Consider the following 15123-nt stretch of genomic DNA (forward strand, 5'->3'; position numbering starts at 1 on the left):
ACAGATATGATGAGGGTAGATTTTCCAAGGGCTAGGGCAGTGGTCTGGAATGTCCTAGAGCTGGATCTGTCACAGTTATCCCAAATGCTTCCTTTGCTGTGCAGATTATTTTGGATCCTTCCCTACTTTGTCTCTGCATAGGTGCTATTCTCTCATTCATTAGCTGATATTTTTGTAGTATGGTTTCTGCCCAAAAAACTCTGTGATCAGGCTCCAGAGCACACTTGAGAAGGAGATAAAGGAGGTTTTCTTTGGGTGGTGAGAGAAGTCTCCTGTTTTGTACTGTTGTCTAAACTAGTGTGTTTCAAGTAATTGAAGGTGATGATTGCACAGTTTACATTGGACAGTGTTGTGTGGGATTTTTTTTTGGTTTCTTTATTTTTCCTTATCTTTCCTGGTTTGCTGTTTTATTAGGAGTTTTGTACACCTGACTTTTCAGGGGCTAGAACCTGAATCCCAACCTGAATGTTGTGAGTGCCTCTGATACTTACTGGGGTAGAAGAATGCAAAACTCCAAATCTGAGCCCTCTGCGGAATAGTCTTTAATTGTGGGCATGGGAACCCTTTGTTTAGTGTAATCAGATACTGCAAAGTACGTGTTTAGGAATGGGGATTGGTCTTTTTGAAGCAGAATTTTCCAGCCACTTCTGGCCCCTTTAGTCAGTATGCCAAGTCAGAATTGTGCCTTTATTGGCCAAGAGTTAAACACTTGATAAGAGATAAATATCGGGGTGCTGAATGTATATTTGGCAGGAAATAAAACGGGGGCATGCTGTAAATCGGAATTTCACAGTGCATTGGTGTGTATTTCCATGTGTAGCATTTGGAGTTGTTTGTTCTGTCCTTTGCTAATGTTTTATGGAGAGTATGACGTTAGCATAAGTGTTGACCCACTTAGTAACCTTCGCTCTGTGCCCTCTGCAATCAGCAGCTCAGGACACCTGTGTTGCTTTCTGGGCCTCACTTGCTAGGAGATGCTTGCCTTGCAATAATTATCAGTACATTTTTTCAGTCCCCTGGTTTGACAGCAGATCAGTGCCCATATGTGCGTATTTGAGGCATCACAATCCAGAATCAGGCTGCGGGCAAACAACACCCCTTGCCATCCTGAATGCACCACTTCCACCCCAGTGCAAGCCTGTGGAGTGGTGGAAGTGCTAAGGTGTGGGACACTGTAGTATGTCTTGTGACTTAAAACATCCCTTCACGCGAGCTACGAAACCCATGGCGTGCGCATCATATAACATCTAGTAATCATTAAAGTGGTTTGTTTCCCTGTGTGACACATGAGGATTTATGTGAGGAATCTCAGCTGCCAAGTGCAGAAACTTTAGCTGTGACCCTTCAGCTCCTACCCATTGAAATAGGATCTACCATGTCTACTGCTAATGAAAACATTCCTCCCTTGATAGGCAGATACTCTCCGGTTATGAAAAAGAAAGAGGAAAAAGCTCTTTTTCAAGTACTTCCCGTATGCTTTAATCAAGTATTTCTACAAGGCTTGCTTGTTGCTTCCCTTCTGTAGTGCGTCTCATCTCCCTGCTACCACAGAGTCATCTCCCAACTTTCCCTCTCTTCAGCTCCTGAGCTGCAGGAAGAGCCAGCATCTGGCCTGATGACAGTGGCAGGCGAGTGACAAGCAGGCTGGGTGGGGGTGGTTGATGATGAGCAAGCCTAGTGACAGCATGGTGTGACTAAGAACCCGCTGGCTAATAAAAGCACAGGAGGAGGAGGAGCAAAGTATTTAAGGGTGCCAGGGAGAGAGAGAAAGGTTTCCACAATTTTTTTGGTACACTTCAGCAGCCAAGTGACTGGGCAACACAGTGAAAGGCTTCCTTAACTCTTACGCTCATATGGGATGAAATTAAGGGGCTAAGAAAATGGCACCATTAACTGAAAAGTCTGAATCAAGGTAAGAACACTGCTGTGTTTTTTTCCTACTTAGTCAAAGCTAGCCTTCCTGGAGCTGTTATAAAGCCCTGGGAGATCAGTTCACATGGCACTGGCACCTGCTAATGTGCAGTGAGTGGGTAGGTCTGCTGGGCTACACTCACTGACTTTGAAACTGTTTGATTCACATCGGTGGGTATTTCCAGTTGCTGCTTGAAAAGAGAGGAAATAGTCATTTTGTGAGCTTGTGTCCTGGATAAGGGAACTGAGCAGGTCCTAGCATCTGTACCCAAATTACTGCATCATTCTTCTGACTAACTTTATGTGAAGGAGTGGTTGAGACTTATTCCTGAGAGCTGAGTCCAAATCTATTGCTAAAATGAAAGTGAGGAGAGTGGACGTGGAGTTCTCAGCAATATGTCACTTGATTCTTGAGGAGTCAGAGGGAAGCGAAGATGAGATTTGGTTTCTGAAATTTGGCATTCTGCAATTTCTGGAGATGTTTCAAATGTCAAACCATTGTTAACCCAGAAGTTCAGTTTTCTTAGAATGTTTTCAGTACCAAGCAGAGGAGCAATTGCTGTGTTCTTCATTCCAGCATGTAAGTAGCTTTAGAGGCAGCAAGGTGAGCGGCCAGGACTTTAGCCTGAATTCCTGGCAGGTGTGGCTTTGCTGTCTGGCCAGGACGTATTACGGGAGCCAGCCTTCTGGGTTTTGCAGGGGCCTTTTTGTGCCTGTATTCAGGCAGATGAATTGGTTCCAGGGAAGTTTCTTTAGAGTAATGCCAAAGGCTAAGGAGAACAATCCTGTCCAACTTCCCCATACATCCTCAGCCTTGTCAGAGGTGTGTTGGAAGAAGGGGTATGGCTTACTTCCTTCATACACGGGCTAGATTTACCTTGTTCTGTGATCTCCTGGAGATCATTGCAGTTGTGTTTATAATGAGAACAACTTTCGAAATGGCTTAGATTATTCTGAAGGCATCATAAAACACTCAAAGACTGACATACACGCCTTGTTTACCCTGTTCTGGCTTAGTTAATTTCAGACAATACATAGAGCAGAGGCTTGAATCTTCCATCTCTAATGCCAAATGTTGCTTACTGAGTGTTTGTGAGGAGGTTGAAACGGTGCTAACAGAGGTCATGATTAACAGCTGTCTGATACAGTTGCCAGAGTGATGATTCAATACCAGAGCAACTCCTCTGCCTTGCAAAGCTAGGAGTTTCAGGATGTGTCTGAGATGGTAGAAGGTGATCTGTAGTATAAAGGTATTTATTTATAGTGTTAGAGGTGCACAAGAATCTTTCCTCTACAAATATTTCACAAAAATTAGGTTATTTGGAATCTGAACTTTGTGACACTAGTCAATTGCTAATTGGTATTTCTACTTAATAAAACTTCCACTTATTTACTGCTTTGCTATTTGAGAGCGTATGACAGCAGTGAAGGCAGCCTTTATAGTCTGTGCTTTACAAAATCATGCAAGAGAAGCTGCTGGATGTTGTTTAGATGATCTAATTGATTGTATTTACAGAATGCCATTCACTGTATTAAATGCATTGTAGTGTTTGTGCGTGTCCCTCTGTCCTGTCAGCTGAACGGATCCATTGTTATATGTAATTAGGGCTTCTGGAATTTGGGTCTGTTAATTTACATCAATTCTTCTGCAGACACAAGTGTCAGAGGTATATGCAGCTGAGTGCAACACATGGAGCACCCCAGCTGCGCGGATGGTACAGATAGTCCCAAAACAGCTTGAACTAAATGAATCTTCTGCTTGTTCCAGTTGAAGTATAAAACCAGCATGCTCTAGGCTAGGTGAGATTGCTACTGTTTGGCCCCAAAAAGGTAAACCTGCAGAAAGGTAAATTTGACAGTGTTGAATTCATTGCCCCTTATTCACTGTAAGTAAATGGCAATTTCAGGAGTTGTGTGAGTCCTGCTTGAATTCTTATGTAAGTCTCAGTTAAGCATCCTGAATTGTCCCAGGTGGTGGTGGACTGCTAAATTGTTTACTGCTTTCCTTTAGAGCTACAATCTGAGAGCTGTGCTCTGGGAATTGCCTTGCATGGGCTGCACTGCCACTTGTCTGTAGAGTGCTTCTGTCTGTGAGGTGTTAGCATACGTATTGCAGATAAAGCTGAGAATAAATTGTCACCTCCCCCCTGTAATGCTCTCAGGTGCTGCGACTGAATATAGGATTTTATTCAAAAACTCTAGAAGTTTCTGAACCTTTACAACGTGAGCTGCTTGGGTGTATAGGTGTCGCACAAAGGCAATTGTTTCTCTAGCAGACACTTGATACATGGGGCACAGCCAATGTCACCATGATCTCAGCCATCAAATACAAAAACAGAAGGCAGTCACAGCGGACTCAGGAGGAAGTCAAAGCCCAGTTACAGTGCATTTAAAATCTATTATCTATTTTTTGACTGGAAAGTTACTGATAAGAGTAGTTAACTCATCCCGTGGGAAGCAGGGAGCCACCACATGTGTAGTCACTTTCCTTCCTGCCCTGTGCCAAGCAACAGCTTTCCCAGCCCTGTGCCTGTGGCAGAGCAGGGTGCTGATGGCTTGAGCAGGAGACACCTCCAGCAACCCTACATGTCTGAGTCATCATCACGAGAGCTCAGTGGCTGATGACAGTATTCCAGTCTATTTCTTTGCATGGGAGATCCCTGTGGACATCAAATCATTTTCTGAAGTTCCACTGACCATGGAATTGTTTCTCAAAGACAGGCCAGTGTTAGAACAGGCCAGAGAAGCTGCTTTGCCTTTTGAACCTTGCTTTTCAGCTCTTGGGCATCTCACCTTCAGGCTTTGCTCTCTGGTTCTGTGACGCTGACCAGAGTTAAAGCTTTGTATGTCCAGCCTTAAAGATATGCTGTTTGCTTGCTGGATTTCAGAGATGGATGACAGCACGTAGACCAATGGCTTTGGAAACGTTTGTTTACAGGTTTGCAAACAGGTCCTTTCCACACTCAGAGTTGTGATTGCTTTCTGAAAATGAATGGTGCCTATGTAAACAGAAAAATGATGTTGGTGGTACAAAACAGTTTGGTGCTAGCTGTTCACCAGTTAAATTTAGGTTAGAAACAATGCAAGTTGCAAGTCAGAAACAATGTTCTACTCATAAGAAGGAAGGAGTTGGCTTCAAGGAGGAGCTGTAGAGGCAAGAAACCTTAGGGGTTTCAAGCTGGGACTTGAAGAGTTCCTGCCCAGGATTGTATGACACAGCTGCCTGCAATAGCATGGGAGTAAGCTTGATGACCCCACAGATCCTTCTTGGCCGTGTTCGAAAGTGGTGACCTTGAACTGAGTTAACTCAGGTTGCTGGTAAGAGTTGTTTGCTCTGAAGTTGGTGACTGAAGGATAACTTCATTCTGAAGGCATCTCTGAGCTCTTAAAGTCACATCTCCTGGTTTACATTTCTTGTTTGATGGGCTGGCATGTTACTGTTAAATTATACCCAGACTGGCACACATACCCCAGGTAAGCTCATTAGAAAGGAAGCAAACATGCACCATATTTAAAAAATAAAAAAGACAACAGTACTGTATATGCAGTGTACTATGTTTGTTTGTTCCAACAGCTGTAAGCTCAATTATTTAAAAGGACATGCTATTCCAGCTTGTGTGCAGCGCTGTCATTTGTTGAATTTAGCTGAGCCCTCATTGCTCAGTGCTGTCTGAACCTTTGCTGAAGTGTGTGCGGGGAGGAGGCTGCTTGGAGCTGGTAGGACTCCAGGCTGGATGTGGCTCTGGGCAGCCTGGTCTGGTGGTTGGCAACCCTGCCCATGGCAGGAGGTCTGAAACTAGATGATCATTATGGTCCTTTTCAATCCAGGCCATTCTATGATGGTTCACAGTCCTTTCCTGACATTTATTCTTAGGAGCATCATGTCTTCTGATGGAATAACAGGACATTCTTTAACCCTTAAAATAAAACTGACAGGCAACATATTTCCGTCAGTATTTCAGGATAAGAGAGTAATGATACTTGGAAAAGAGAGCTGATTGACTGGATTAACCCAGAGCTGTGCCTCTTATATTCCCAAGTTACTTTCTCTTGCTCCCTTTTATGTGGTACAGCATGAGAAGTACAGCTGTGTTCTCCAGTGGCTTGCTTTAAGCAGAGGAACCTCTTAGTAGCAGACGTTGGCGGCAGTGCAGCCCTTTGCCCCCTGTCCAGCTCTGGGATCACTGGGATCACATGGTGGTGGCCCTGCTGGCTGAGTGGAGCATCTGGGGCAGGAACACTGGTGGCATTGAGAGAGGGGCTGAGCCAAGGGCTAAACAAGTGGGTGCCAGAGTAATGTTCAAGGGCTGATCAAGTGAAAAACAGCATTTGTGAATGCTCATCATCTCTTAAATCTAAAAATCTCCAATTTTCTTCTAAAAGCCTTAATAGCTAGACTATTATATAAACAAGACTTTGATTTTTCATTTGCATGCTACAAAACACTCAACGCTCTTGTGTGTGAACAAACACTTTTGCAAATGTGAAAGCTCAGAACTGAGGAGCTAAAGCGGGGAATCTGAGTAATGAATTTAAGGCCTGCCTGATGAGTTTTGAATGCTTATCATTAGCAACAGCTCTTAAATTCTAAGTAAGTCATCGGGGCTATCAGTAACAGCAAGAGAAGAAACCAGAGGAAATGACTTTTCCCCACACGTACATTAGATCACCAAAAATAACCACCACCCACGACTCCCGGCAGAGATACCGGTGACTGCAGAGCGTGCGTCCTTACTCGGGACAATTAATGAGCTGTTTGTTACCCCGACCGTTGCAGGGGGAGCACTTGAATGTTTAGAGCATGTGAGATAATCCAGAGACATGCTGTGCAGCAGTAGTCACTACTTATCTGCATTCCTCCTAAATAGGGCTCTAAATCCACTGTGCTCCGTTTCCACACCAAGTAGGGAAGGAGCTGCGGCCCTGGGAGAGATGTGCTGGGGGTGAGAGGGAGGAAGGAGTGCTGAACACCCGTCTAGAGGTACAGAGCTGGCAAGGAGCTGCTGGACGTTACGTACAGACGTTGGCATCTTCAGCATTACAACTGCTGGCTTATGCCCTTAGGAATTCATCACCTTTCATTGTGTTTTGAATGTCTGCAGCTTTGTTGCTATGTCTGTCATATTTCAGGAAAGGCATAAATTCAGTCCTGGCAAGGAGACAGTGGTCTACTCCTTACAGCAGGGACCTAGGAGACACTGTGGTGGTTTTGTGTGGGAGATCGGTTTTTGTTTTGCCTGATTTGGTGGTACTGTTTTTCAGTTTCTAAGACTGGCACAAGGGATCCAACCTTTGATTTCCTTCAAAAGATTCAGTCCTGAAGTATGACTGTGCGTTCTGCACATGTCTGTGGGGTCTGTGTGATCATTTCTACAGGAAGGAGGAACTGAGAGCAGCAGATGTTCCCAGATCCACCTGTCTCTGCTGCCCATGTGCAGCCTGTCCAACCAATCTGGCAGGGCTGCTCTGCCTGAGGATGCTCTCCCAAACACAGACAGTGTGCTGCGTTATAGCACATATCTTCCCAAATGTTACAGAGGGCAATGTAGGGGGCACCAGGCCAGGTGTGCTGTTGGACTAAACAGAATCTGGCCCTGAGAACAGCCTTAGACTACACAAAATACAAGCGTAACAGGACTTCAGTGAATGGTTTAGGTGAAGCCTATGGGAAACAGGATGCAAAAGGCACCGAGGCACATTCTCAACTTCAAACATACTCTGTAATTTTCTCAATCTAAGCAGCAGATTGTTTTTGTACCAGGCTGCAGTGAGTCTGCACACAGACCCTCAAATGACCTAAATCAACTTCAAAATGGAACCTCCAGAGTTACAGTAGTTGAAGTGCTCTAGATTGCATATGTTAACCCTCAGCACTCCAAACCCATTCTTTTTATGGGAACCTATATTAAGTGTGTGTTCATGAGTGCTTGAATAATACTGGTTAGTTTCATGGTTAATGAACGCTGAATGGCTGTTGTTTTAATTGGATTCTGTAATTGCAACTAAGTGTGAGTATATGGGTGTAGTCGTTTTTCTAGATCTAGTTCTAATGAGTTTGTACACCACCTTCATTTAATTTAGGAAACTTATTCCTTTAATTACAACTGAGTTTCTGATCTCAAATCGCTTCTTGTGGAAAAGTAATTTGTTCTTTTAAGGCCAAATAATTGAGCTTTTTTTGTGTGTGAGTTCTTTGCTGAATGCCTTTCTTAGCACGGTGAAGCAAGTGCTTTATTCTGTAAGCAGTGTCATGACTCTCAAATACAAAAGAAACCATTGAAATCAGTTTCCTGGCAGTTGTGATGTCACATTCTAAGTGGAGAGGAGACGCTTCAAAATGAGTAAGGCACGGGGTCAGAGAAGTACTTGCTCAGATACTGCTACTGAGAAATGTGCTCTACCACCATATTGCTGAGAACCTGGCCTTTGCCAGGTGTGTGAGCTTAGTGTATCCTGACAGAAGGATAGCATGCTGGAGTTTGTTGGGCCTTTTAAAAATCTTAAATAGCAGAGGAAGACGTGCAATCTTTTGGGGATACTCAGTGTAGAGGAAACGTCCTATTGACCTGTACATATCCCAAGGAGAGGGCCAGTGTTGTGCTAGTACTTCTGGGTACTAGCAGCCTCCCTCAGTTTCACAATGTTTTTATTTCTAAAGCTGAATTGAGACTTAATTGCAGTGGTTTTCTCCCAGCTCTATGAAGGAACTTGTATTTTTCCAGTAAGTTTAACTGATAATAGTTTTCCATAGCTAGACGAATGTGATATTGCTTCTTCCTTTGCCTTGATAATCTGTAATTTTAGCTCATTTATTTATCCTTTACCTCAACTAAGGTAATTACTTTCTGTAATTGAAGCTTACAGAGATCAGAAAGATCATCATTAATAAATACATTTGGCCAAATTCTCAGGCTGTGTCAACCATTACTATTTCAGGGCCCTTGCTTCTAATACGAAATAGTAGGAACAAAAAGCGGGTGCTGTGTTGACAGGCCTTTTGGTTGTGTTCGGCTTTTGTTGAGTTGCTTTATTTTGTGCCTGCTGCTCCTTTTCTGGGATCAGTTTGGAGTTAGGCTGTGCCCTGCCGAGCCTTCTCCGGCCCATAATGAAGTACCTTTTGTGGGCATTTTAATGAATAAAATAACTAAGTGTTGGCAGCTGTTGCTGGTGTGACATGCCTGAAAGCCCAGATATCAGCTAGTTTTACAGGTGAATCCATTATTTTATTTGCCAGCTTAATTTTCTTTACTTTCCTTTTGACTGTCTATCAAATGTGCTCATTATATTCTGATCGGTATGGAATGAATGCTGCTTGAGAATGGGGATGCTTCAGGCAAGGAGGCAAACTGAATTCCCTGAAGACAATTTCCACCTCTTAGATGGTCCCACTACTGCCTCTGCTTCTTATAACAGGAAAACAAGAAAACAAAAAATGTCTCCTCTGCCACCTTGTTTCTCCAAGCAGCCTGGAAGTAAGGGAAGGGGTTGTATTCCTTCAGATTAAGGTGTTTGTTTATGCACAATTGCACAATTTGTGATACTTACTCCTATTTGTGCCCTGAAAAGCATTTAATTAGCTGGAATCACTCATGCTCTATGCTAATTTTTGGGGGGGAAGTGGGAGGGAGAATGAGACGTGAAATTAAGGAGTTTTATCAACCTAGACCTCGGGAGAGTTAAGAAGTCCTGGCAAACATAGACTGTTTTGTAGAAATGCTGCTCTTTTTCTTTTCAGACCAACATCTGCAGTGACATCGAAAACTGTTTGTAGTACCAAGTCTTGACCAGGAATAGGCACTGCAGTTGTCCTACATAGTTTCTCATGACTGTGAAAATTTATTTTTTTCATCTCTGTTCACAATTGGAGATTTTTTTATCGCGGATTGGTAACTTCATTGCCTTTGATCCCAGGAGCATTAAAGCTTCTAATTTGAAGTTTCACCTGTTGCAGCCTGTTCCTGATGATACCAGGAACAGGACTGGAAATGGTTGGTGCAGAAGTTAATAAACATTTCTACAAATACTTATTCTTCATTCTAACATCTTCCACCAGGGAGGCTGGTGTTAGTAGGAGTAGCAGATAACCTTGAAATATGGCAGTGATCTAAGCTTGAGAGTTTTAGCTTAAAAATGGATGGTCTCACTAAGATTTTTTTCTTTTTTTTAATCAAAGATGATGGGCTTTTCATATATTAGAAGCTTATCCAGATTTGTAGTGTGCTGTATAGAAACTCTCATGCTTTATTTGGTATGATCCTTAGGTTGGAAAGTTGTATGTATATTATGTGAAAATTTAATTTCTGATAATTACCAACAAAAATGGTAACTGCTGACATAAATACATCTTGATTTTGAAACTCAGTTTCTTGAGAAAATTCTTGCAGTTCTTACCTTGATTTTTGTGATGATTGTTCAGCATTAGATACGCTGCTGTCTAAGCAGATTTTAAACAAAATAACCACTCTACCTTTCATTTTAAACAGAGATAAACAAAATCCAGAAGTGAAAAAGGCAATTCCTTCTGCCACAATGAGCTCTGGTAAGTCTGTTATTTTCTGCTTGTCCTCATTAACCTACCTTTCTATTGCTGGACTTATTCCTAATAGTTTTTGATCCAATTACTTTTTTTTTTTTTTTTCCTGACTCTTTTACATCCTGATTCTCAGGCAAAGCCCTGGCATTGCAGAATGGTTTGGGTTGGAAGGGACCTAAAAATCCCTCGAATACCCCTGCCATTGGCAGGGGTACCTCCCACTACACTAGGTTGCTCAAAGCCCTATCCAACCTGGCCTTGAACACCTCCAGAGACTGAACATCACAGTTTCTCTGGGCAACCTGGTCCAGCACCTCACCACCCTCATAGGGAAGAATTTCTTTATAATACCTAGTCTAAACCTACCCCCTTCCAGTTTAAAATCATTATTCCCTGTCCTATCGCTATACTTCCTGATAAGGTGTCCTTCCATAGATTTCCTCTTGGCTCCCCTTAAGTGTTATAAGATCTCTCTGGAGCCATCTCTTCTCCAGACTGAATGACCCCAACTCCCTTATCTCCTCTTCACAGTTGCTCCAGCCCTCTGAGAAAAGGCTCAGGGATGCTAACTTTTGGAGAAAGAGTGGAATGACTTTGTAGTAGTGTCCTGGCTAGACTTCTGTTCTTTCAAATTGGTCTATAAAGCTCTGACATCTTCAGCCAAAGTTGGTAACTTTAGCTTGTTGTAGTCTGGAATGAGTTCTGAAAGACTTAGATCTGTTTTAACGGAGGTGAGTGCAAAGTTTGACATCTGGATAGGAAAAATTAGCTCTTCAAAGAAAAGTGAGGGTAAAGGAAATGGAGATAGTTGGGGAAAGAACAAGTGTTGGGTTTGTCTGGGTAATAAGGCAAGACTGAAAAAATTAAAGTAGATACCATGCTAAAGTACCATATGTACGACCCATGGAATAACATCCCCACTTGATTTTAGCACTTTATCATGTCTCAGCTGGAGTATTGTGTCCAGTTTTTAGCACCGCATGTTGAGAAAAAACAGAACCATTTGGAGATCGTACAGAGAAATACCAGAAGAATAACCAGAAGCATGAGCTGGGAATTTGACTTAAAAGTTGCAAAAACTTCAATGTTTTAAAGCACTGTGATAAACTGCTCTAGGGTGATACTGTAAGAACCAGTTAGGCAAGCATATGTCAGTAATTACAAAGATAGATACGTATGTCCCCATTGTGGGTCAGGAACATGGCTTCAGATGACCATTGGAGATCCTTTCCAGTGCTGTCTTGTTTCTTTAAACTCACAAAACTCAATTTGATTCATGCCAACACAGCACATAGCTGAAAAATCAGGGAGTGTGGGCCAGCTCTCTTATCTTTGAGTTTGTACTCACATCTGGCTAACATGGTAGCAAAGAGCATTTATTTTTCCCAAACTAGGGTATTCATGTTCCTCCAAAAATGAAAACAGCATTGAGCTGAGTGCCATCTATACAGTCCCTGCTTTTAAAGTGGCTGCAATCCACAAAGGACAAAGAGAGACCTAGGTGTCATCCAAGGGAGATTTATGTCTCCAAGCAACATTTCTAGAGATGGTAGGAATACTTCTGTTCTCCAGAATCAAGTAGCTCAGACCCATAGCACGCCCTCATATTCAGATGTGAAATTCAGTTGCAAATACTTGTAAAGTAATCTGCTTCTTGGTTTTCTTGCAGAACGTGAAGAAGTTGATGTTGCAAAAACTGTTGTCAATGGGCTGAGCAGCAATGGACAAGAAAAAGGTGGGTTGAGAGCTTCAGAGCCATCTCTGCAGCTCCCTCTGTGTGTCAGCTGAGTAATGTGGTTGGTTTCCCTGGGCACCACAGCAGTGTTTCCAAATTTAGTTTGCCTGGCGACTGATACAAGAAAGGCCTTGTGCTGCGGCATGCCAGCAGCAGCATTTTTTAGCTGAACAAGCGCTCTTTGTCTTTTAAGCAACAAAAGGTGGCAGGCTGGATTTGCATTTTTGCATATTTTTTGTGCTGTTTTGAAGAAAGCAGTACACTACTTCTAGTACTTGCGAGCACCTGTGTATCAGTATCTTGATGTGTTTAAGCAGCATGGACTTTTGGATGCCTGTGTGTGAACCCTGTTAACTTCAGTGAGAGGTGAAGTTCTGAGCCAGAATTAAAGAGCTGGAACTGATTATGTAATAAAGAAATGTGTCATTAGCAACCAGGGTTTTAAGCCCCAATTTATCTGAACAAACCAGCCTTCGTGTTAACATCAACAGATTTGAAGCATTAAATAGCATTCAGTATTATATAGTGATGTGTGTATTTTGGCAGGGTGAAAGTATGTGCTTGTATGGGTTGGTTGTCTGCAGGGTTCATTTCCTTTCTTTTCTTTTGATGCCTTTTTATAGTGGTTAGTATTTTGACTGCATTGTGGGTGGCTGAATTCAGTCGGTTGCAAAGCAGAACAGCCTTAGAGTTGTTTCCTAAACCGCAGACTCTTTGGAGTTGAGAGATCTGTTGAATTCAGGATGCTCAGGGAGATGCGTGGAGAACAGAGTTTGATTTGGTTTGCTCTAAGGCAAATGGCTTTCAATCCATTCAATGAAATCCAAAAAATCAACAGCTATCTGTGGTTTGAAAAAATTTGTTGAGCTCTTCCTCTAGCCTCTTGCTTGAGAGCCCTTTGCCAGATGGAAGTCTTTGCTTCCCGGTTCTGCCAGGGGCCAAAAGGATCTGCCACCACGTGATGTGCACGGTGCTCTGAGGTCAGTACCTCTCTCACTCTCACCCAGTGCTCAGAGGTGGTGTGAGAAGTGTTAGGGATGTGGTTCCTCTTACTCCTGATTTTTCAGGCCTGAAGGAGGTGGAGTGTAGAGGACACCTGCCACTTTCTGGCTAATATTTCCATGCAGAAATCTAATAGATTCTAAAGGAAAAAATCTTGGCTCTGCAGAAATCAACAGCACAACTCACTATGTTGTGTTATTACTGTGTCATTACTCTAGTGGAACTTTGACTGCGTGGTGTTAATCTTGGCAGATCCTATTGAGTATCACCTATATGTAGTTTCACCTTTTTTATTTTCATCTGTAATAGAGTTCCCCATTAGCAGCAATAAAGAAATGGAAAGGAAGTAGCAACAGTTTTGGAGAGTTTTGTAACCACTGGTAGAATTTTGCACTGTGCTACCTATGATTTCCCTACATTATTTTAATATGTAATTTTATTACATTTATATGTATATGTATGTATATGTATATATATGTATATGTATGTATATACATATAATTATACGAAACATTACATTTTATATGTATACTGTAAGTACTATGCTAAGTAATGGTGTGCAGGAGAAATCTTTAATTTACTGCTTTGATAGGTGTCTTATTTTTCTGGACCAGATATTTGATGCTACACTTCAGTGTGGAACTGCTTTTCAGGAGTGTTTAATATTTCTGTACTGTCTTGTTGCTGAACTTATAAAATGTGCCCTGAAATCCAGAATTCCTGTAGTATGGGTAGTTTTTGGTGTTTCTCTCTGAACCTCTGCCTGTTTTTTCACTTTAACTGAGCCACTGTAAAATTGACTTAACATTTTTATTTTTGCATGTAGTGTATCGCATCTGAATGGTCACACTAAAAAAAAAATTATGGCTTGTAAAAACTAATGCTTCCAGGTTTGTTATCCCTGCAGCATAGTGGTGGTCAGCAGTTAGTTGACTCAGTAAGCAGTTCTGTGCGTGCTGTAAAGCAGACGTATCCTGGATTAGGACAAGCGCAGGGATATTTTTAGTGGTTGCATCACTGCTCTCTGGACTGCTTTTGTGTTTGAAATTTCCTGCTATTGTGTCTCTGAGTACATTAGAAAATTTAGTGGCATGATTCCAAACTCTGTTCTTCCCTTTTGGATGTGCCATTTACACTTTTGTGTTTGCAGCTGTTGACGTCCCTTTATACACACGCTCTATTTCTGCCGTTACAATAATCCCTGTGAAGAAAGTGAAAAGTTCTCCTCACCTAGTGCTGCCTACAGGTATCTTTTTCTTACTCCCCCTGCTGTGCATTAGTTGCCATCATTCTCCCTCTTTCTCTCTTTTTTTCTCTCTGCTTCACCCACGTGCTTTGGCTGGCTTTCAGCTTCATCATTCTCACTGTTTCCAGAGCCGTAGATTTCATCAGTAAGTAATAAAGTTAGGTCCTGATGGCACAGTGCACTGTTCTCAATTATGCTGTTTCTCTGCAGACATAATTGTGTCTGCTTGAATCTGGAATCATTGCAAGCTCTTCTAGTGCTTGGTTATGAATGTTGCTGTTATTACAGCCTCATTTTGAACCAAACTCCTGATGAACCAGAGAATGCTTCCTGCGTATCTTTAGTCTTTATGAAAGTAAATAGACATCAGAGGTGCTATTTTACAGGTTCAAGCATAGTTCAGCATCCATGGGATGGTTTTGTTATTCAGTACATATGCTGACACTAGAGAAACTTTATGTAGATAAATAAGGATGTCAGGCTCTCTGTTACCCTCTCCCACTAACATGTTTTCCTGCTAGAATTACAAGATTATTTTTGTTCTTTGCTGGATTTGGGCAGTCGTACCAGGCTAGCTGATACTGCTCGTCTCTTCTAATCTGTCACACACGGGCACTAAGTAAGGAACTTATGACATTGTGTTTGGTACCAATCTGCTGGATCCCTCTAATGAGAAATTTGGATCTTTGTTTTCTC

At 42.2% G+C, this 15123-nt stretch overlaps 1 protein-coding gene across 1 annotated transcript in view; it reads left to right on the top strand.

Moving 5' to 3' along the window:
• Positions 1-1880: 1880 nt before the first annotated feature.
• The window catches only part of SORBS1 (sorbin and SH3 domain containing 1), a gene marked incomplete at both ends in the record, with an annotated part of 72139 nt that continues 58896 nt past the window's right edge, over positions 1881-15123 (top strand). The window contains 4 exons of the mRNA XM_079536349.1: positions 1881-1912; positions 10395-10450; positions 12114-12179; positions 14332-14427. Coding sequence (XP_079392475.1) covers positions 1881-1912; positions 10395-10450; positions 12114-12179; positions 14332-14427 — 250 coding nt within the window. The remainder of the gene's footprint in view (positions 1913-10394; positions 10451-12113; positions 12180-14331; positions 14428-15123) is intronic.

The sequence above is a fragment of the Tetrao urogallus genome (assembly GCF_951394365.1).
Source record: "Tetrao urogallus genome assembly, chromosome: 5".
Lineage (NCBI taxonomy): Eukaryota > Metazoa > Chordata > Aves > Galliformes > Phasianidae > Tetrao > Tetrao urogallus.